This window comes from Diabrotica virgifera, chromosome 10 (assembly GCF_917563875.1).
Source record: "Diabrotica virgifera virgifera chromosome 10, PGI_DIABVI_V3a".
In the NCBI taxonomy this organism is placed as follows: domain Eukaryota; kingdom Metazoa; phylum Arthropoda; class Insecta; order Coleoptera; family Chrysomelidae; genus Diabrotica; species Diabrotica virgifera.
In genome coordinates this window covers 136695467-136719289 of record NC_065452.1, presented here as the reverse complement: position 1 = coordinate 136719289, position 23823 = coordinate 136695467, and the positions used below count along the sequence as shown (strand labels likewise).

The window sequence follows — 23823 nt, the reverse complement described above, 5'->3', positions numbered from 1 at the left end:
TTTTACCAAGAAATGAACAATACTGTATACAACTCTACGTAATTTAGATGTACTGTGCATATTATGTATCTCATGTTTTTGCAATTATAATGGACTTTTCCTATTCCTGGACTAAGTATACTGTATTTTATTAATTTTTACCATATTCTCCGCCTAACCCGGATTTTCGATATCCCAAATCGGCCGGAGTCCCGATTAATCCGACTTATCGGGGTTCCACTGTATATATTTTCGTAATATCTCTATTGAACTTTTCGAAATAAAAATTTAATTATAAAACAGCGCATGTCAATTCAATTTTTATTTTTATTCAACTTCGATACATTTTGGAAAATGTAATCCCTTTAGAATGGATTAAATACAAGCGTTCGTTAAAAACGGAATTATTCCACGAGTACAAAGCAAAACGACATTTATCATTAATGTATTGAATTAGTTTTGAATTTATTTGGATCCGAAACTTATTTAGAAATTTAAAAAATTTAAAATAGAATTATTTAAATTGCTTTTAGTTGGTTTGCCCAGGTTGTTGTGGTGTGTAGTTAGATAGGTATAATGAAACAAAAATGTTTCAATAAAAACCTATCCATACAGTAATATGATGCATACAGTACAATGTTTTCTATGCTACAGGAGGTTCACCAAGTACTAAACAGTAATCTTTACACTGCCACTATTTTTGTGAATGGGGGCTATGCTGTATCATTTACGTAAACCGATTACGTACGGTAAACTCGAATTACAGGCTGTAATCTTGTGTGTAAAATCGGTATGCTGTATCAATGATATCCAAGGGGTTGCCTACCTTCGTATGTAATTTCTTTTAGGTAAACGCACGCGTAAACGTAATTTTAAACTTCTCTAAACAAAAATTACTTGCCGTTTAGTTTGGTTATGTGAAAATGTTTATGTTATATTAATAAATATTGTTATTTTTATTTGTGAAACCAAGTTGTTTGTGTGATAGACTTGTATTTGATTTTCAGTTTAATTGGTTTAGTGTTTAATTTTTAAGTGATTTTTTAGTTGTTTAGTACTTCAATATATTATATCATAAAATGAATTTTTGGTTTTGTTCTAAGTAGCTTTCACTGTTTCCTACTAATTACTAACACTACATCATCAGGATACAGTAAGTACCAGGGAAGTTGTGCTCACAACGAAGCGCCAACCCTCACTCCCTGGTATCCCTCGTACCATATCATGGATCGCCCGATGCATTATGTTAAATGCGATGAGATCGTTCACGAAAATGAAGAGTAGTAGGATACTCTGTTCTAGGCGAGGATACCATCCTTTGGTCTCCTAGTGAGTGCACCCTTACCCTGCTAGGCCTGGATCCCACTTATCAAAAAAAGTTGATTAACAGCAAGCTGAAAATTTGCTAATAGGGCTTTTCATCAATTGTCATTTGTTTCGAGTTCCTGTCATATGTTATATATAATATTAATATAGGGCTTTTCATTCACAGTCATTTGTTTCGAGCTTCTGTCCTGTGTCTCATAATATTAATATATCTACATCATACGTTATTGGCATATACCAATGATACAAACCAAAGACATATGACGTAGATATATTAATATAATATGACACATGACAGAAGCTCGAAACAAATGACAATCGATGAAAAGCCCTATACACGGATTATATGGCATATGACAGAAGCTCAAAACAAATGACTGTGAATGAAAAGCCCTATAGCTTAACGGTGTCTAGTCGGACAAACTTTGATGTACGCAAACACTGGAAGTTTTAATTGTGGAACAGTTTAAAAATTTGGAACGTAGATTACTAAAACTCCCTTGTATTTTGTCAGACAGAACATCCAATTGATTTGTTACCCTTTCATTAAACTCTCATGCAAAAATCAGACTGATATTACTAACCAACATGATTCCTGTCATTTGACATGTTCTTCTTGTTCCACTCATTAAAATGCCCAGTTGGTGATAAACACCAGTCTGATTTTTGCATGAGAGTAATGAAATGGAAACAAATCAATTGGAAGTTCTGTCCGACAAAATACATAAAACGTTTTCAAAGTCTGACATTCCAAATTTTTAACTTATTCCACAATTAATACTTCCCCTGTTCCCATACATCAAAGTTTGTCTGACTAGACACTGTTAATCTATTAACAAATAATTTTCAGCTAGCTATTAATCAACTTTTTTTTGGTACGCATTATCCAGGTCTATGCAGTTCCCTTGTTTACTGATCCAAAACTAATGAGTATAAATAAAACTGAGTACTTACTGTGCCTCTCCCATATTTTCATGAAGTGTCTAAGTAGTTTTATGACTGTAGTTTGTTCATTATTGTATTTTTTTTTTGTTTTTATAAACGGGTACAAATATACTGCTTCTTCATTCGTTTAGCATTTGTCCAACTTCCATAATTCTATTAAATAAACTTATTAGCCAACTTATTCCTGCCTCTTCTAATGGCTTCCACATTTCCCCAGGAATATCCTGATTCCTTTATTTTTTGAAGTGCTTGAACCACTTCCTCATGGTCAGTGCGAGTTGACAGTAAAATCAAGTAGGAAGTATATATCAGCACGTCTCGCAACAAGGATGGAAAAAATACAGTATGTTTAAGATATACTATGTGAAGACAGACACATGTCTCTGACTCATTAGCTATCATCAGTACAGTATAGCCAAGTTAGAATAGGTCTGCGTTAACCTTTCCTTGTTTGAAAAACTCTAAACATTGATTGTTTGAAACATTCCGCATTCCTTTCCTCAGGTAGCTGTAGCTTCCTCCTTGGATGTGTTAGTTGTTGCTCTGGAATCGTTAGGATCTTCTAACATTATTGTCACAAATTGGTTGCATTGCTCCTGTAGTGATCTTTTCCCAAGCTAGCATACACCTCTAGTAGGTATAGCGGTATAGCATACAGAAATGTAGATAAACTGATAATGTTGATTTGTAAACAAAACATCTTCACTAAATGGGTGAAAAAGCTGAATTCTTAGTGTCTGTTATCTGTATTTTGAGGTTGCAGTCATTAAGTTAAGGGGCAGAATAAAAAAAAACTCTGTAGACACATTAACGGACCCACTTCACATGTAGTCACATCTTCTTAAGGAGTGACTTCATATGCAGTTGTGTCAGTGAATGTATTAATATCAAGCTTTCGCAAAATTTATTTGTTTCATCAAGTCTAAAATAAATTTATAATTCTTTTCTCAGTAAATACAATGAAACTAAGACAAAAAAGCATTGTATTAAAGAAGCATAAGAACTTACAACATGAGCTTAGTCCATTAAATTTTAAACATTATCACTAAACATAAAAAATATAAGATTGTTAATCTAGTAGTAATTACAATGTTTTATTTAATTTTATATCACAGTAATAGTTTTTGGCACTGAAATATCTCATAAAAACGGATTACTGGTTGTCTCGTAATCCATCTCGTAACTGAAGTCACTCTAGATTTAAATTATGTCTTTCTGCCACAGCATTTAAGTACATAAATAACCGATTTACAAAATTCATCTTTTCAAAATATAAACATTAAACTTAAAAACAAGCAAAAAGTTGGGTTAACATGAATTAACTGACAGTCAGGACATGACAGAACCCTAAATAACATGATACATAATTTTTTTGATACATCATACCACTTTATACACTTATGTTTTGACAACTGTAATCTGATGTACGTAATTCTGAACTTTATACATGTAGGTAATCACTTTACGTAAAGGATACAGCATAGCCCCCAATATTTCAAAGCTTTTGATTGTGTAAATTACGACATTTTGGTAAAAAAATTCGAGGTATTTCTTTGAACTAATTCCAATCTTACTTTGACAATAGGAAACAAGTGGTTAGAGCAAATAAATGATATTGACTCTGGTTACAAAAACATTGTAGGTTTGTGAGGTACCACAAGGTTCAGCTCTTCTACTTTTCCTCTTCTTTATAAATGACATCACTAATTTAAAAAACAATGGAAAATTGTTTCTTTTGGCTGATGATCCCAGTGATACTGGGAGCAACTCAACTATTGAAACTTTTCATGCAACTATATTCATGCATGTCATGAGGGTGGCTTTAAAAGGATGGACCAGTGGAGTAACAGTAGATGGTAGGAAAATATTTAATTTAAGATTTGCTGATACACTTATAGCAGCAAATGAGCGAGAAATGTTTGATCTCCTGCGAAGAGTTGAGTACGAAAGCAATAAAGTTGGTCTGAAAATCAATAAAGCAAAGACAAAAATAATAGTGGTCGACAGATTCGACACTATCCAGCTGACTAACATATTAAAGGAATACCAGATAGTAAACACCTTGGTCTATCTCGGATCTAGTTCAACTGATGATGGAGCTGTGAAGCAGAAGTTCGGAGACGTATTGGTATGGCAAAAAATGTGATGAGTCGCCTAACTAAAGTTTGGAAAGACAGATCTATCTCTCAAAATATCAAGATGAGACTGGTGAATGCCCTTGTATTCTCAATATTTCTATACGGGGAAGAGACTTGGACTCTTCGCGCACGCGAGCGAAAAAAAATTGATGCCTTTGAGATATGGTGCTGGAGAAGAATGCTGCGCATACCTTGGACAGCCCATAGTACAAAGGTTTCCATTCTAAACCAACTCGAAATTAAAAAGGATGCCCACAATATGTCTCTAACGAATTCTGCAATTCTTCGGTCACGTAGTTCGTAGAGGTGAAGATAGTTTGGAGAGATTCATTGTTTCTGGAAACGTTTCGGAGAGAAGATCAAGAGGACGATCACCAACTAGATGGTCTGACCAAATAAAGCATTCAGATGGAAACTCATTCTGCGAAGCTCTTAGAGCAGCTGAAGATAGAAACTAATGGAAAAAAATTGTTAAGAATACTGGAAGAAATCACGATCCCCAGTAATGGGGAAACGACAAGAGAGAGAGAGAGAGAGAGAGAGAGAGAGAGAGAGATGCAACTATAACTTCGGATCTATTTAGAATAAAACATGGTCTGACTCTTTTTTACTCTCTGTTACTTTCTTTTAACGTGGATGAGACAGTATAATTATCATGTAAAGCAGCTCTTCAACCCATGCTTCATAATAACAGCCAGATCAGTACCGTTGATTCTATAAAATTTCTTGGTATTTTTATAGGCAGCAACCTTAACCGCTTAACGCACTCACCCGAGTTAACTCGGTATTGAAATACGTTTCTATTTTCGCATAACCAAGTTAACCCGGGTGGGCGCATGAGGATATTTATTTTATATTTCTCCAATATGGGAAACTGGGGGAAGCCTATGTTCAAAATTGTACGAATTAAAGGGCAAAAGAAGAAGAAGATAATTCCAATAAGATATGCGTTTTTTTACTTTAGATTATCTAGTTATCGTAGTTTATTTTACTGTAATAAAATAAATAGATAATTTTGTGACGTATTTTTGCAAACAAATCGGTGCGTTAAACGGTTAAGTGGTTGCTTCATATCAATTTGTTAAGTAAGAGACTAGCCTTAGCTTGATATGGAATAAGATCTGTTTCGAAGGAAATCAATTTAGAATCTTCCAAAATAACATATTTTTCTTTGTTCAAGTCTTCCTTTTGGGGTACTAGTACAGCTGCCCAATCTGATGTTATTATTAAATTACAAAAAAGAGCAATACAGTATCTGTTTGGCCTCAGAAGAACAACACATTGCAGAAGCTGCTTAAAAACTCACAGAATTTGAACGCTTCCCTCTTTATATATTTTAGAAATTGTTTGCTTAATTGGTAAACACCTACATTTTTTTCCAGCAAGGCCTAACCATAACTACTCCACCGGAAATTCAACCTTTAATGTTTATTTACCGATCCCGTCCACTGAGTTAGCAAACAAATCTACATTATATTCTGCAAAAAAACTATACAACCATCTTCCTTTACTATTTAAATCTGTTACATCTTTTCCCAAGTTCCGTAAAACGACAAAAGCCTATCTATCTGAAAGACCATAATTCAGCAGAAAAATTTCTTAATGAATAACTAAGAAATTACAGTAGCCTTATGTACAAGTAACCAAAGTATTTTATCTATGTATATTTGGGAGTCATATGCAGCAGCTTATTAGTTCCTAAGGTTGTATTATGAACTTTGCAATTTGTTTAAATTTTGCAATAGATTGTTTTAGTCAAAAATGAATAACCATTTTCAATTTCGTTGCAAAACGAAAATACAGACGCACCATATTCTAGTCCAATCAGAGAGTGCAGCAAGCACCTCTACCGGTTTCGAAACTTATTAGTCTCTCATCAGGAGGCACATATGCTGCTCTCTCTGATCCAACCAAAACAAACCCCGGCGTGCAGTCACGGATTGCAACGAACGAAATGGCATAGATGCCCTAGCGGTAACTGCTAGCAAAAGACTAAGTTTTCACTCTGATGGTATATAAAACAACATAATGTTACTCTACATCCCACCAGACTGAAAACAATGGGAACCTTCTCCGATTACACCTCCGAGGCTTCTACAATTTGCAAGCCATACGGATGCTGAGACTAAGGAAGATGAGGGAATTTTACAATTTATAATTCACGTCCCATCTGCTCAGCGCGGTATAGTTCCACCGAGAATGGTTCCTTTCGAACTCCAATCAGAGTAAACATGTAAATCAAAAATAAATAACAATTTTCAATTTCGTTGCAAAACGAAAATACAGCCGCACCATATTCTAGTCCAATCCAATCTAGGTGCTTGCTGCACTCTCTGATTGGACTAGAATATGGTGCGGATGTATTTTCGTTTTACAACGAAATTGAAAATGGTTATTCATTTTTGATTTACATGTTTACTCTGATTGGAGTACGAAGGGAACCATTCTCGTTGGAACTTTACCGCGCTGAGCAGATGGGACGTGAATTATAAATTGTAAAATTCCCTCATCTTCCTTAGTCTCAGCATCCGTATGGCTTGCAAATTGTAGACGCCTCGGAGGTGTAACCAGAGAAGGTTCCCATTGTTTTCGGTCTGGTGGGAGTAGAGTCACATTATGTTGTTTTATATGCCATCAGAGTGAAAACTTAGTCTTTTGCTAACAGTTGCCGCTAGGGCATCTATGCCATTTCGTTCGTTGCAATCCGTGACTGCACGCCGGGGTTTGTTTTGGTTGGATCGGAGAGAGCAGCATATGTGCCTCCTGATGAGAGACTAATAAGTTTCGAAACCGGTAGAGGTGCTTGCTGCACTCTATGATTGGACTAGAATATGGTGCGGATGTATTTTCGTTTTGCAACGAAATTGAAAATGGTTATTCATTTTTGATTTACATATTTACTCTGATTGGAGTACGAAGGGAACCATTCTCGTTTGAACTTTACCCCGCTGAGCAGATGGGACGTGAATTATAAATTGTAAAATTCCCTCATCTTCCTTAGTCTCAGCATCCGTATGGCTTGCAAATTGTAGAAGCCTCGGAGGTGTAACCAGAGAAGGTTCCCATTGTTTTCAGTCTGGTGGGATGTAGAGTAACATTATGTTGTTTTATATGCCATTAGATTGAAAACTTAGTCTTCAGGTTGTTTTAGTTTTATTTCATTATCTTTTATTTTTTAATATTGACGATTTATGCAATTTCAGTAAATTGCAATTGTTATTGTTATTTTCTGACTTTTTGTAAGCTTTGTCCATATAGTTGTACAATTTTCAATGACAATAAAGCATATATTTAATTCCAATTCTACTAATTTTTGTTAAAAAAATTTTTGATTAATAAGAAATGTACCTTATACTGAAAATAATATTTTGCCTGCGGTGCGCCCCAAAATTGGTTTTTCAATAATCGCATATCTGCATCCTACTTCTCCCCAGATCGCTTTCACCGATCCCTTTGATATTGTAATTTCGATTTTAACTTTCAGATACATGACTGCACTGTATGACAGCAACCCTCACATGTTTTTGCGTTCGGGACTGGGCAGGCCACCAAGTGCGGAGAGTGGAAGCTACGCGACAATCGCCAGCGTCCACAAGGGCCCCCCATCTCCCTCACCATACGCCACCAGCGATGCTTGCCAGTTATATTCCTCCAGCGATCCAGGCCGAGTGTCATATTATGCTTCTTCACAAATCATGCTAATTTCTCAGGTTAGTGAAATATTACTTAAAATTAACCAAACAGTTATTCCAGACCCAGCGAACTTTGTTTCGCCTTATAATTAAATTATGTGTTTAAGTTCAATAACTAAAAATTAGCAAAAAGCCAAAAAAATACTCAAAAATATTTGCAATTTATTGCTTTCTGATAAACAATATTTTTTGCGGTGCGTACATATACAACGATGACGGTTTTTCGATGCGCAAATAATTTTCTATGCTCGAAATATGTAGACTCTAAGCTAATTCGGCAAACTTTCAACGGTTAGTATTGCGATTTTCTTTTAGTCCGGTCAACTTACACATCCGAGGGTACAGAAATTACCATCAAGCTGAAAATTGGCAGGATTGTTCAAAATACCATCATAAATAAAATCTAAAAAGTCCTCATAAATCCGACCCGAGCTAAAAATTTACGCGGGGTCAAAGGTCACCAAATATAGTTTTTAGTGATTTTCAGCGAAACGGTAAGTTTTATCATAAAATTAGTTCTAATAAAAAATGTAGATAAGAGAATTATCTATAAAAAATATCGTATTACTTTTTTTCCTAAGAGCCACCGTTTTTGAGATACAACGATTCAAAGAGTTGTAATCGTCATAATATGCGCACACGTTTCCACACCACCTTTGAGGTAGTGCACTTAGCGCGTTTTTAACGTGGTTTCCCCAGTAGGCCCATTCCACGGATCTGTTATGATTCTGTTTAATTTGAAGCTATTGAATAATTGATATTGGCCAGGGTTAAAAATGATAAAAGTTATAAAAAGCGGTACAAATTTAAAAAAAAGGAAATTCATCCAACTGGTTCATCATTTTCTAATACTTCTGCTTCTTCTGCTTCTTCTTCTCCTTGTTCCTCTTCTTCTTCTTCACCTTCTAGTTCTTCTTCTTCTTGTTGTTCTTATTCTTCTTGTTCTTCTTCTTCTTGTTCATCCTGGGTGCAAGTAAATTGCCCCAATAATGACACATCGCATGGCTCCTCGATAGAATCAAATGAATCCTCAATGGTTGGTGATTCAACATTGGAGCACGACCGGTTTTGACAATTAGTGCATGCTACCGAACAAAGCAATCCAACTTTTTTCAACCACATTTAGCGCTACATCCCTATTTACAGTTGCAAAAAATTGTGTTCAGGAGTTTTTCCGGCGCAGGTGGGAGTAAAGTTTGAATTGGTTCTAATCAGTTGTCGACTAATTTCCATCCCCAGTTTTTTGTATCTATCTAGCTGATAACCAAGCCACACTTGAACTTGGTAATATACTCGAAAAAGATGTTGATGAGCAGCCTCTGAGGTTGGAGGAAGATAAGATAATTGCACTTGTTTTTTATTTCGAGTATTTTTAAACAAACATGCATATCGAAACTTATCTAAGCACGTAGTTTTTTAGGCGCTCCATACATAGAGAGAAGAAAGCTAATTCCGTTGGAAATAACTTCTTGTGGAGTTGAATTAGTTTTTTAAAAACTTCAGCACATTTAAGTAAAATTAGGTTTAACACGTATATCCACTCCGGAGTAGTACTTAAGACTAATTAATACCTCGATGCTGTCATCTACCTGAAGGGTTTCCAGGAAGATAACGGTGTAATTTGCTTAATAGTAAACAAACTAAATTTGCATAAAGTTTATTGTATATTGAAATGTTTATTAGTACTTAGCAATAAACATTTTGCCTAGAAAGTTGGCTTTCATTATATGTTCAAACCCTTCTGAGCAAAGAATAGGTAGGCTGATTAGATTAGCCGACGTACCTATATAACGTGCTTATTCCGACAAAACCCATCTTTACAAATTGAATAAGACGCGTCAGTAAGAAGAATTATTATAAGTTAATACTTTGTCATATCAATTTACTATTTTTGTTGGAAATAAGCCGTAAAATTGAAATATTAATTCTTATTATTTTCGCATTATATTCACTTTGTAAAGATTTTTTTGTTGGCACTGTAATATAATACAGCTTGTACATTGCATCCCTCGGTAGACCGCAAGTTGTATAGTAGAAACATTATCTTATAATATCTTATAATATTATGTGTAATATAAGTTAAGTTGACCGATAGAATATTATGTTTACTCGTATTACAGCTTCAGTGATACGTGGTGTATGACTAATACAAATATGACGATTGAACTCTTTCAACTCTTTGAATCGTTGTATCTCAAAAACGGTGACTCTTACGAAAAAAAGTATTAAGATATTTTTTATAGATAATTATCTTATCTACATTTTTTGTTAAAACTGATTTTATGATAAAACTTACCGTTTCACTGAAAATCGCTAACAACCATATTTGGTGACCTTTGACCCCGCGTAAATTTTTTAGCTCGGGTCGGATTTATGAGGATTTTTTAGATTTTATTTATGATGGTATTTTGAACAAAGCTGCCAATTTTCAGCTTGATGGTAATTATTGTAACCTCACTCCTATTTTTGAGTCTAACTAGACCGGTCTATTTATCGTCATTTCAAAGCCAATGGCACGGGAAATTTATTGTAGATGCTTAAAATCAAAAAGTAAGTCCTTTGGAATCATCGTTATACGCGGGATCAAGACATCCTCTCCTTTGTATTTATCCTTAATGATATAGTATATAAGAGAATATAAATAATTTATTAATTATTGATAAAAAAAGCAAATAAATAATAATAATAATAATAGGAAATATATAATAAGAATTCATTTAGTTCCTTTCTTCTTCTTCTTGGCTGGCTTTACAACTCTAGGTGAGTCTTCGCCGCATCTATTATAGACCTCTATCTTCTACGATCTTGCGCTTCCATTTCCCATTGTTGTAGTCCAATTATAGATAAATTGCCTTCAACATCATCTTTCCATTTTTTCCGGGACGGTCTACTGATCTTCTGCCGTCTGGTCTCTCAAAAAACACTGTCTTTAACACTCTGTCTCCCTCTGATCTTAACACATGACCTGCCCATCTTATCTGGTTAGCTTTTATATGTCTGGCGGTGTTTTCAGTACCATACAGCATTGCGGCGACTTCTCCTCTCTCCTGTCAATTCATCTCTTTTAGGCCCACATATCATTCTAAAAACGTTTCTTTTAGGTAGTGTTCATGTTTCACTTCCATGTGTAACAACTGGGCGAATAATTGACATGTACAGTCTTAATTTAAATTTTCTTTTTAGCAGTTCAGGTCTTAATAATGATAATAGGGTGAATAATGCTCTATTTCCCGCAGCTATCCTTGCCGAGATCTCTTTTTATGTGGTTGTCATCTGTAATTACCTCCCCCAGATATTTAAACTCTTTTACTACTTTGAAGTTGTGGTCATTAACAGTTTTGTTCTTCTTAAGTCTTGGTCTTGGATTTTTGGTTACTAGCATGTATTTCATTTTCTCTTCATTTATTCGAAGGTCCAGACTACCTGTTTCTTCCTCGAGTTATGAAAACACCTCTTTAACGTCTCTTGAAGAATGACTGACTGCATCTAGATCAAGGGTGGCCAACCAGCGGCCCGCGGGCACGATATTGAGATCACAATATTTACCAAAAATATTTTTAATTCCCTCTCTTATGTGTAATCTCAACAAATACCAAACATACATAAAGATGTGCTGACTTGAAAAACGCCAGCTACGCAAACGCCTCAGCGGGAGACGAGAGTAAATATTTAGGTTTGTTCTAGCAAACAGTCAAACTAGTCAGAAACCGTCAGCAAACAGTTGGTCAATGAGAAAACAATACTATATATAGATAACATAATTCGCTGATGGTTTCAAACCGTTTGAGACTGATGCTAGAACAAACCTAATATTTTGCGAGTTCCTGCCCCTGCGCGGTCGGGAACCTCAGATCGGTCGCCGGTCGGTTAGTTCAGGAGTTCAGTCTGAGTCTCAGTCTTCAGTCTCAGTCAGGTCTCAGGTCAGCACAGTAGTTCACAGCAAGCTCGCAACTTTATCGGATATTATATTTCTCTACGAATATAGTGTGTTGCGCAAGGACAGATTCGACAGGACCAGGTCAATAGCTTAAAAAGAAAACTTTCTGCAGAACAACAAGTATTTACAAGAGCGAATTCAGAGTCAACATGTTGTAAAAGCGAGTTATGGAGTGTTTGGAGTTATTGTTGGAGTGTTTGGAAAGTATCACTGAAATTTTATGTCCAGAAAAGAAAAAGGAATTCTCAAAAATAAGCCTGTCTCGTCAAACTATTACAAGGCGTGTGGATGATATTGGAAAACATGTCGATGATAAGTTAAAAAATCGTGCATCTGAGTTCATATATTATTCTCTGGCATTGGATGAAAGCATCGATATGACGGATACCGCACAAGTGGTGATCTTTATCAGAGGTGTTGATGCCTATTGTAATAAAACTGAAGAACTAACAGCATTATTTCCACTTAAGGATACCACTAAGTCACGAGATTTATTAGAGGCCATTCAAACAACACTCAATCGCTTTTCATTACAACTAAACAACTTAAGGGGGGGTATGGTTTGAAATATTTAATTTTTTTTTATTATTTCAAATAAAAGTGCATACTTTCAAGAATACTCTCTGAAAATTTCAGATTGATCGGAGTAAAATTACCCAATATACAGAGTGTTGAATATCCCTACCTTTGACTCGCTTTGCCGCGGCTTCACGCCAGCACGCTTGAGCGTAGTAAGAAACGTTAAACAACTGTTCGCCTTCTCTTTTGTAGATTACTCCGCAATTCAAAAAACATATTCCAATGTTCATCACTTTACGATTTGGCAGACAAATAAGAAGATAGAGATGCAGTGTCAAAACTTAAAAACACATTTTTCTCAAAACTGATTTTTCAAATGCGGTGGACATTGTAACTGAAAACCTACTTGACCGATCTACCTGAAATTTTGCATAGATTTTCTTTAGGCGTTTCGTGAGGTAACAACGTCGAGATATTTTTCGTTTTGTGCTTATTTTTTGTTCAACAATATTAAATCTGTTGGTTTTCACAAAATTTTTATCAAACATTTCGTATTTTTGATTTCTGAGTGATACCAAAAATTCAAAAATCATTGAAAATAAAAAAACTCGACGTTGCTACCTCGTGAAACTCATAAGCTAATTAAATCTTTTTGAATTTTTTGTTTCGTATGATCCAGTGATGAGTTCTGATGTCCACCGCAAAATCCATTTTTTTGAGCTGCCTGCCAAAATTTGTCACCATTGGCTTATTTTTCAATATTTTGGATTGAATTTTTTCTTAAATATTCTTCGAACTGTACTTAATATGTTTATTTAATTTAAAAATAAAATAATTCTACCATAGCTTCGAAAAAAAATCACGAAAATGTGCTTGATATGTTGATTTCAAACCATACCCCCTCCTTAACGGGCTTAACAACTGATGGTGCTCCAGCAATGGATGGGAAACACGAAGGTTTGGTAAAACTAATTGAAAACGAGGTCTGTAAACTAGGCAATACGTCGATGCTAAATTTTCATTGCATTATTCATCAAGAGAATTTGTGTGCCAAATCTCTCAAAATGGACCATGTTATTAAGGTAGTTATCAAAGTAGTGAACTTTATCAAGTCGCAAGGTTTGAATCACCGTTAATTTCAAGAATTTCTCAAGTCCTTCGAATCAGAATATGGTGATGTCATATTTTATGCAGAAGTAAGATGACTGACCCGTTCAAAAATGTTGAAAAGAGTTTTTGATTTGAGGAAAGAAATACAATCATTTTTTGAAAGCAAATCAAAGAGCATTTCAGAGTTTCAAGACGACGAATGGATTTTCGACTTTGCATTTCTGGTAGATATAACTAGCCACTTAAATGAACTCAATACTCGTCTACCAAGCAAAGATCAATTTATTAATGGCATGTATGATCTTATTTCTGCGTTTCAAATAAAACTAAGGCTTTGGGAACAGCAGTTCCAAACTACCAGATATCACATCGGATACAGCGACTAAATACGCATCTTTAATATCTGATTTAAAAATTGAATTCGAAAGCAGATTCCAAGATTTTAAAAAGCATCGTCTGCTTTTTTCTGCATGTGCAACACCATTTTCAACAGACATAAATTCCTTGCCGGGACATTTAGCGCCGGACTCCACTTGCGATTGAAAATTAAATACATACATTGTTTCAAATACAAGTCCGTCCACGATTATTTAGTCGCAAATGGAGTGACTTGTATTTGAAACAATGTGTTCATTCTTCCTGACAAAACAATTGCGCGACTACGCATGGAATGTTACGAAATGCAATGTGATGCACAGCTGAATGAAAAATTTAATCAGGTTGGCTTGAAAGAATTCTATAAAAACTATTTTGACAAGGAGAAATATCCTACATTTTACAAACATTCTCTGTTCATGATTTCATTATTTGGAAACACTTACACGTGTGAATAATTTTTAGTAGGATGAATCATATTAAATCCCGTATCAGAACACGGATTACCGATGTTCATCTAGAAAACTGTCTGCGTGTAGCAACGACTTCTAGTCCAGGGTTATAAGCTAGAATTAGACCATGTTCGGGACACTCAAAGATCCAGGTAGCTGAGACTACTTTTTTAGTTATTGTAGACCTATAGAAAGAAAACCTACCTGTTTCCTGCCTAGAGTTCGCGTCCGTTTTTTAATTATTAACAATTCAGTGCAAAAATCGCGATTTTTTCGATTTTTTGCACCTCGTTCAAAAGCTAAACAATTTACATAAAACTACAAAATTAAATTTTTTAGAACATTGAAAAACCTTCAAAATGCAGATCTTTTAAAATTTAAATAGTAAATTTGTTGCTACGCAAACTGCAAAATAAGTGAATTGAAATTTATTTGTTAATAACTTTTACTAAAACTACTTTGAAACTTTAGTGCTTCTCCCAAAGTTGTGTATTGGGGTACTTAACAAACCCCCTTAAAATTTTATACTAAACCATTAATTAGTTTAAAAGTTATTCTATTTGTTTTTCCCAGAGACCTTTATTTTGCAATAACATAAGACAGAAAATAATAAAGATAATTCAATTCTGCGTATGTTAAATGAAAGTAGAAAAGTGATACTATCAAAACGTACTAAAAAAAGATAAAAAAATTATCTAATATAATCAAAAATACTAATGCCAAATTTTTGAAATTTTGTAGTTTATAAACAGTTAGAACAACTTTAAAAATATTGTAGAAAAAATCATTTTACATATTCTAAAAGTTGGTATTTTACACGAATTTTTAAAAATGTTGTTCAGTTGGTGACTAGTCGTGGTAAGTGAAGAGGGAGCTGGGAGCCGACAAATGCACGAGTTCAAAAACTAAAAAAGGCAACTTAAAACTACTATCATTTTCTATATCTCGGGATCTATTGAATATATTTTGATCTTTCTTTTTTTAGTTTGTATGTAATTTTTCTGTACATTACAAATATGTAATTTGTCAATTTGCAATTTGACATTTATTAATTAATAAAAAGTTTAATTTGTTTAAAGAATTTTTGAAAAAATGATTTTTTCCCAAAAATTCATTTTTTTAATCAGACTATCATTATTAATCATACAAAAAGTTAAGGTATACTTTAATAAATAAATTATCTTCAATAAATAATTATCTAATAAAAATAATTTATTTATGAAAGTGAACTTTAACTTTTTGTATGATCATTAATGATACTATGATTAAAAAAATAGATTTTTGTAAAAAAATATTTTTTCAAGAATTGTTTAAACAAATTAGACTGATTATTAATTAATAAATTTATGAACAAATTGCATATTTGTAATGTACTTAGACATTACATACAAATTAAAGAAAGAAAAATGAAAATCCATTGAGTTGATCCGGAAATACAGAAAATTGTATTAGTTTGAAATTGATTTTTCGGTATTTTAACTCGGTGAATTCGTAGGTTCCCCCTAGTAACCGTTTTAACTACAATTTTGAAAAATCGTAGAGGGTGCTGTGAAGATACCATGTTTATGAAAATTTTTTAACAAAAAATACAAATCCCGTTATTTAAAATGGCATCAATGAAATTCCCTAATTATTATAAACAAATTAGCAGTGAATTAAAAAAACACATGGCTAACTTTGTCCCGAATGAACCCAGGCTAAATTTTTTTATTTGAAAATTCGTGTTAAATACTATCTTTGGAATATATAAAAAGATTGTTCCTACGGATAACATTTGTAAAGTTATTATAAATGTTTATAAACTACAAAATTTCAAAAATTTGGCATTAGGATTTTTGATTATATTGATTAATTTTTTTATCTTTTGTTAATACATTTTGACACTATCACTCTTCTACTTTCATTTAGCATACTCAGAATTGCCCTATCTTCATTATTTTCTGTCTTATGTTATTGCAAAATAAAGGTCTCTGGGAAAAACAAATAGAATAACTCTTAAACTAATTAATGGATCGGTCTCAAATTTTAAAGTTTTGTTAACTACCCCAATACCCAACTATACCCCAAAGTTATAAGGTAGTTTTAGTAATAGTTATTAACAAATAACAATTCTCACTTATTTTGCAGTTTGCGTAGAAACAAATTAACTTTTTGACAATAAAAAATCGGCATTTTAAAGGTTTTTCAATGTTCTAAAAAATTGAATTTTGCAATTTTATCTCAACTATTTATCTTTTAAATAGGGTGCAAAAAATCTAAAAAATCGCGGTTTTTGCACTAAATTGTTAATAGTTAAAAAACGGACGCGAACTCTAGGCAGGAAACAGGTAGGTTTTCTTCTTATAGGTCTACAATAACTAAAAAAGTAGTCAGCTACCTGGATCTTTAAGTGTCCCGAGAAAATCCTTATTACCCTGGACTATTCAGTCGAGTTTAATATTGATAAGCTTAGTTCTGCTAAACAAAGTCAGATATCTCATTAATTTACAAATTTGTTCAGTTAGCAGAATGATACATAAAACAAAAAATGTGTGCCTTTATTTTTTCATTCTTACTAAGAAGTAGTCTTAGTCTTAGTCTTACTAAGAAATTTGTTTTATTTTTAAAAATATCTTCAAAAATTATGTTTTTTTTGTTCGTTAGTTAGCCACATAAGATTATTTAGTAGTGCGACCCCTGATCTAGATCATTCGCAAAGGCAAACAATAGTTTTGATCCTCGATTTGCAAATCCCCTGTCAGCTCGGATATTTTACTTAATGCATATTCTAAAGATCTAAAGCCAAATTGAGTAGCAACGGTGATAAGGAATCTCCTTGTCTAAGTCCTGATGTTTGACTAAATAGCATCGGTCTTCTGCTTCATATTATTAAACGCTTTTCTTTACTTCAATAGTTTGCATCAAGTGTAGTAAAGAAAAGAGAGACGTTCTCACAAACAATTTATTTTACTACTGACGACCGGTTTCGCTGTTTACAATTTATACAGCATCATCAGGTCCGGTTAAAGTAAAATCAAATGCTTCAAAACAAAAAACCAGAGTTAGTTAGGTGGTCTGGTTTGAATAAATTTTTAATGATACAACCAATATCAAAGTACATCTGTCAAAGCATGCACATGAATACCCACATGTACGCGCGCATGGTGTACAATCCTCATACTCACAAATATGCACGCATCCATGTGCAGCGGCAAACTATAGTATGTCAAGTATAAGATATATACTATATAATTATATATAAGATATATAAGATATATATCAAGTATATATATATATATATATATATATATATATATATATATATACTTTTTACATAGCTTTTTTCATCAGTCATTTATTATTAAAAATTTTTTCTACATTTTCACTTTTTTAAACTTCTTAGTGATATTCCATAGGTTTTGATTATACTATAGATAATTATAACTTCACATTACAATTGGTTTAATTTAATTTAATTTACTTGCTGCATTACCTTACCACAGCTTCAACTCTGAGTCAGTTATGAAGGATTTTAAATTTTGACTAATTTTGACAATTTTAATATTTTTTAAATATAAAAAAGTTTTAACAAATTACTACTGATCAATTTTATATTCAACTACAATTTTTTAAACAGAGAAAATAAATATTCACAAACAGATCATATTTATTACACAAACGAACAATTTTTCTTAAAGTCGCACACCCAACACAACATCTAACTATCAAATAATAAAAGCTACATTTATAAATAAGATAACATCACCATAGATATAATTAAAATAACGTTACTATATATAACTAACAAATTGGATTATCGGTTTAATGTCGTATTTTCCTACTAAACCCTTCAAGACCCCATCGATGTTTAGTTAATATATTACATTGAAATCTTTCCCTTCACCAACCATCCCTCTAGCAAGGTGCATGAAAAGTATGATATTGAATACTACTACTTTTTTCCCTTATACCGGAAAGTAAGTATATATCTTATACTTGACATACTATAGTTTGCCGCTGCACATGGATGCGTGCATGTTTGTGAGTATGAGGATTGTACACCATGCGCGCGTACATGTGGGTATTCATGTGCATGCTTTGACAGATGTACTTTGATATTGGCTGTATCATTAAAAATTTATTCAAACCAGACCACCTAACTAACTCAGGTTTTTTGTTTTGTAGCATTTGATTTTACTTTAACCGGACCTGATGATGCTGTATAAATTGTAAACAGCGAAACCGGTCGTCAGTAGTAAAATAAATTGTTTGTGAGAACGTCTCTCTTTTCTTTACTACACTAGTATGGACTCACACATGCAACACATTCATTATTTGAGTTTGCATCAAATTTTTAGACGTTAATTTGACTGACTTTTCTTCAATGCAAATGAATGAAAATTTGCAGACATACGCATTCGCGGAAACAATAGGGGAGACCGGGGTTTGTTGACTTATTTTTCCTATAATTAATTTTTACTTATTTATTTTTTGAATATTGTTAAATTGAAGTATGTCAGCTTGTTCAATACTCATTCAGGTATTATATACACATTTTCAATTTATTAGAATTTTCCGTAGAAAAAAGTTTTAAGCAAATTTTGACTGCCTTGTCAAATAAGCCAACTAACAGGCTGGGGTTAGTTGACTCAATATTCTCTTAGTGATATCACAAGAGTAATAATAGTGACACAAGCAAAAAACAAATGCAGATCCAAATTTCACGTTTATTTTGAGTATTACACTACTACAGACATTACAAGATTACAACGAAATTCACAAATCATCATCCGAATCACAATTAATGCATCTGAAAAAAGTGATATTATTTTTGTTCGTACATTTGATGTGGGCCCATCTGCTGCAATCGGTGCACTGCACCCAGTGATCCCCTCTAGTGCTATTTCGATAGGGTTCTTCACATGCTAAGCACTCAGATTCCGAAGATGTAAGGTCATGATGAGCTGCAGACATAGATGGAATCGGGCTTTCTTCCCGAAAAAGAAATTTTCGGCCGTCTCTAATTTTCGTGCTGTTGATGTCTTCCTTTTGCTTGCGGGTTTTTATTTTATGTGAACCTTTCTTTCCTTTCGTATTCTGTTTTTCTTCCGCGAGAGCATCTTTTATCGGAGTATCGGTTAAAATAGCGGTCTGTCTCTTCTTCCGTGATTTTCTCGAATTTTGTCGAGGACCTGCTTTTTGGAAACGGCCTTACTTCTTCAGGGGAAAGCAAAATCGAACTTGCAGGTTCTATTTTTGTCGATGCGGCTGTGTTTGCAGACAAATTGTCGTTGGTATCTGGGAAATTTTCTAAAATTGTCGGTGGATTCTCCATGATTTCAACTTGTTCCACTGTTGAAATACTTATATTGTTTTCGGTAGCGTTTCCTTCTTAGTTTGCTGGAATAGGCCTGTCTGTCGCATATGATGGCAAGAAGTCACTCTCTGTGAAGACATCCTCATTCAGAGGACAGATCCCTGTTTTACGGAACCCAGACATTATATTGGTTGGCGTAGCAGCTAGAGGCAGACTGAATTTTACAATTCCAGGAACATCATATATGGAAAATGTCTTACCTGAATGATTTTTGTCTTACCTGTCATCCTGATGGATTTGCATCTCCTAGGCTTCCGACAGGTGCATCTCTAATAAAGTGGTCCCTGTAGTTGACCCTTGGGAAAATGAAGAACGGAGGAACAGTATTACCACTTACTGAAACTGCAACGGTAAGAGTTACAAGGGTTCCTCTTTCTGCGGACGTGAGTTTGCCTATTTGCTAATTTGCTTGAAGCCACGTCGTGCCACTATTCTATCCGGCTTCTGAACAGTTGTGATATCCGTCTCGTCAACGTTCCAAATATCCAATGCTTGCAAATTCAGACGCTTATACACCGTTTTCAAATTGTTGAAAAACATGTCTACATTTGATTTGTTGAATGAAGTGGCTCTTGACAAACTGGTGGCTTGTGGTGTCCTCAAGGATAATTTTTATTCCTCTTGATATAATATGTATACCAATCTGGACCTGCCATTTTATTTTTTGTCCAGCTATCTGGAACTCTGAGATGGTTTGCACTGGCATACTGGAAGGCGAATTTTCTGAGCTCCTTGGGGGTTAAACCATAATAAATATACTAAGCTTGTTTCAGGTAATTAGCTAGAAGTGTCGCTTGCTCCTCAGAAAAAATATTTCGCGCATTGAAATAACCTACACGTTCTAGCTGTACATTCCCACCAGTTGATCTGGTTTTAACTACATAGCGATGAAGTGTTTTTGTGGTATTGAGAAGTCTTTTGCGACGCTATTAACACTTCTGCCATCATTTAAAACTGTTGAAACTGCCCGTTGCATGATATCTGGTGCTGTTTGGCCTTTTTGTATCACTTTCCCTCTTGTAGGTTCTCATAGTTCTGCTGTAACAAAATAAAGACGATTAATGCTTCAGATAGATTTACATTTGGAGAAACATATGCAATTTAACAGTTGCTAATAGTTTCCAAATGCCTCGATATTACTATCAACAAATCCATTGTAAAATACCAGATTAGTTAACAAATTATGAAACTTGAGTACATAACGGGGTTTGTCGACTAAGTCAACAGACCCCAGCATAGATAAATAATATATAGTATTACCAGATAGATAGGCAACTCACTGTAAAAATTTGGTTCCTTACGCCATTTGCGAGCGATGTGTTAACTAATCACCATTTGGCGGGAAATTTAAATGGACAAGCATTAATTTTATCCGTTTAGCGCCTCTTGCGGGCAATTTCGTTACTAGTTAAAATATCTTGTTATTTTACATGAAATAATCTCACCTATATTATTAAAATAAAATACCAAAACTTACTAAGCTTGTTAAAGTATTTTATTTAAATAATATCTAAGTAATACTCATAAATTATTCGGAATTCTCAAGTTGCAAAATATGTTATTTTTGCTGTCAAATTTAGTAAGGAAAAGGGATATAAAAAAGTTAGACAATTTTTTTCTAAATATAGGTACGTGTATTTATTTGTTGTTTCAGATAAAACAGTTATAAACTAATTACTATTTACCTATGCATTTTCTAACTTTTCTATGATTTGTACACAACAATAATAAACCATGCTTAGTTTTTTTATTAACACAACACCAAAGTTCTTTCGCAACTAAAACAAAACTACACACTACACTTTATAAACGAAGGATAAGGAACCAACTGAAATTGAAATTACTAAGAATAAATCGTTACAGATAATACAATAAAAACTGTAAACTAATAGAAAATTATTTGTATTTGCACTACTAACTCTAACTGTCATTACTTTTGACATCGTCGAGTTAAGCCTCGTTTGATTATTTTATTTGTGACCTTCAGGTATGGTGTTATGGTGTTTTAACATAAATGATTGGTTAAAGTCTTCGTGAGCGAGAAAGGCTGTCGTTTCTCTTTCTTTAGCTGAGCGGTGTGGAAGTGGTGGGGGAAATTCCCCAATTTTTCCATATGAGATTCCGGGGCATGGACCCCAGCATGGCTTAGTCAACAAGCCCCATGCGTCACCTTATCATTCCGAAGGCCGTATGATGGACATGCATTAACGTAGATACGAATAAATCTCGTCAAATCTTAAAAAATATATGTTACTTCTCAAAAATATTCAGTGAAATTTGTGTAGGACAATTGTATAGATAATAATACGAAAATATTAAGAACGAAAGTAATTACTTACCAAGGATGATTCTAGATTTCTCGTTCTCACTGACACAAAACACAAGCGACCATAACAGCGATATTGTAAAATGGAGCCGCAAGAGTGGGCAGTTCAGATATCGTATCTACAGGCGACATCTGTTACACATTTGAGGAACTAGAGGCAATTAGTCAACTAACCCCTTTAGTCAACTAGCCCCGGTCTCTCCTACACGAATAGTCAATAAAAAAAAAATTTATGTTTATTAATTGTTTAAATAAAAAAACGATTTAATGGAAAATGCTTAATTTCTCTCGTTTTTTACAATGTAGAAACTTGAAACTTTTACGGATTGTAGATAGTGATATGAACTATATATAATTTCACTTTTTACGTTAATTGGTTACGTTATCCTTTATAAATAAACAATTAAGTTTCAAAATTTTTTGCCGATTCCGACTACTTTTCATGTTTGTACATCATATATGTTTTATACATATTTTAATAAACATGACGATCTATTTTAATGTTTGAAAAGTGTAAGACTAAAAAGTAAAAAATAAAAAAATATGAAAAAAATATTTTTAAGAAACGCTTTTCTTTAGTTACGAGTGACTAAAATTAAACATATTATAAAAAAATCAACTAAAAAGCAAAAAATAAAAAAAATTTTAAAAATCTAACACATTTGTTAAAGAAAAGCGTGGGGCGAAAACCGTTTATTCGATGAAGACGCGCCACGCTTTTCTTTGACGAATGTGTTAGATTTTTTCAATTTTTTTTTATTTTTTGCTTTTTAGTTGATTTTTTTATATGTTTAATTTTAGTCACTCGTAACTAAAGAAAAGCGTTTCTTAAAAATGTTTTTTTCGGATTTTTTTATTTTTACCTGTGCATATGAGTACTCTGTCATGCACATTTGAGTTAGCTTCAGGAATTTTCTTGGTAGGTATATTAATTCCTTTCCACTTTCCATTCGCCTAAGTTGTATAATGAACTTTGCCGGAAAATACTAACATTCTTTATGGAAATCCTTTTAGAGGTTTCTTATCTGATGACTTTTCAAATCAACTTCTCTGTCAACGCCAGGCTTCTCTCTTGTCTAATTTTGTATACCGATTTCTACTATTTTTTTCACTGTTTTCCACGACAGTTTATTGATGTAATTGCAGTTTCTTTAGTAATTTATACTTGGTTTTTAATACACTGTCCCTTGTATTCCGTTGTAATGTCGTTGACCGTTTTATTGGTTTTTCCACGTTCAACATCAATTTCTTAACCCCAGGAAAAAAGAGTGCATTTGTTTTTTACGTAAATTCTATCGATAAAATGAATAATCGTCATTACTAGTTTATAAGTTTATAACACATTATCTAATCCTCGTTATTTATTATAAAGAACATCGACAAAACGTTTCAATTATCCACCTCCACCGTCTCCCATTAATCCACAGCTAATTAAGTTATGCTTTCAAATGGACAAATCGACCAGGGGAAATAACGATGTAATTTATAACTTCGATCGCTTATGAAAAGCGCTAATTATAAAAATATATATGCTTTACCACTATTGCTGTCTAATTAATAAAAAATAACCTGCTGTTAATTTTAGCACGTAAATTTAATGAGCAATGATAATTCTCCGGCTATAATTCTCCCATATGCTAAAAACGGTAATAAAGCAAGGAAATCAAC

At 33.5% G+C, this 23823-nt stretch overlaps 1 protein-coding gene across 1 annotated transcript in view; it reads left to right on the top strand.

Annotated features, from left to right (window-relative positions):
- LOC114330306 (tyrosine-protein kinase RYK-like) overlaps positions 1 to 23823 on the top strand; it is a 548089-nt gene that overhangs the window by 256567 nt on the left and 267699 nt on the right. Inside the window, exon 4 of the mRNA XM_050641415.1 lies at positions 7873 to 8098. Coding sequence (XP_050497372.1) covers positions 7873 to 8098 — 226 coding nt within the window. The remainder of the gene's footprint in view (positions 1 to 7872; positions 8099 to 23823) is intronic.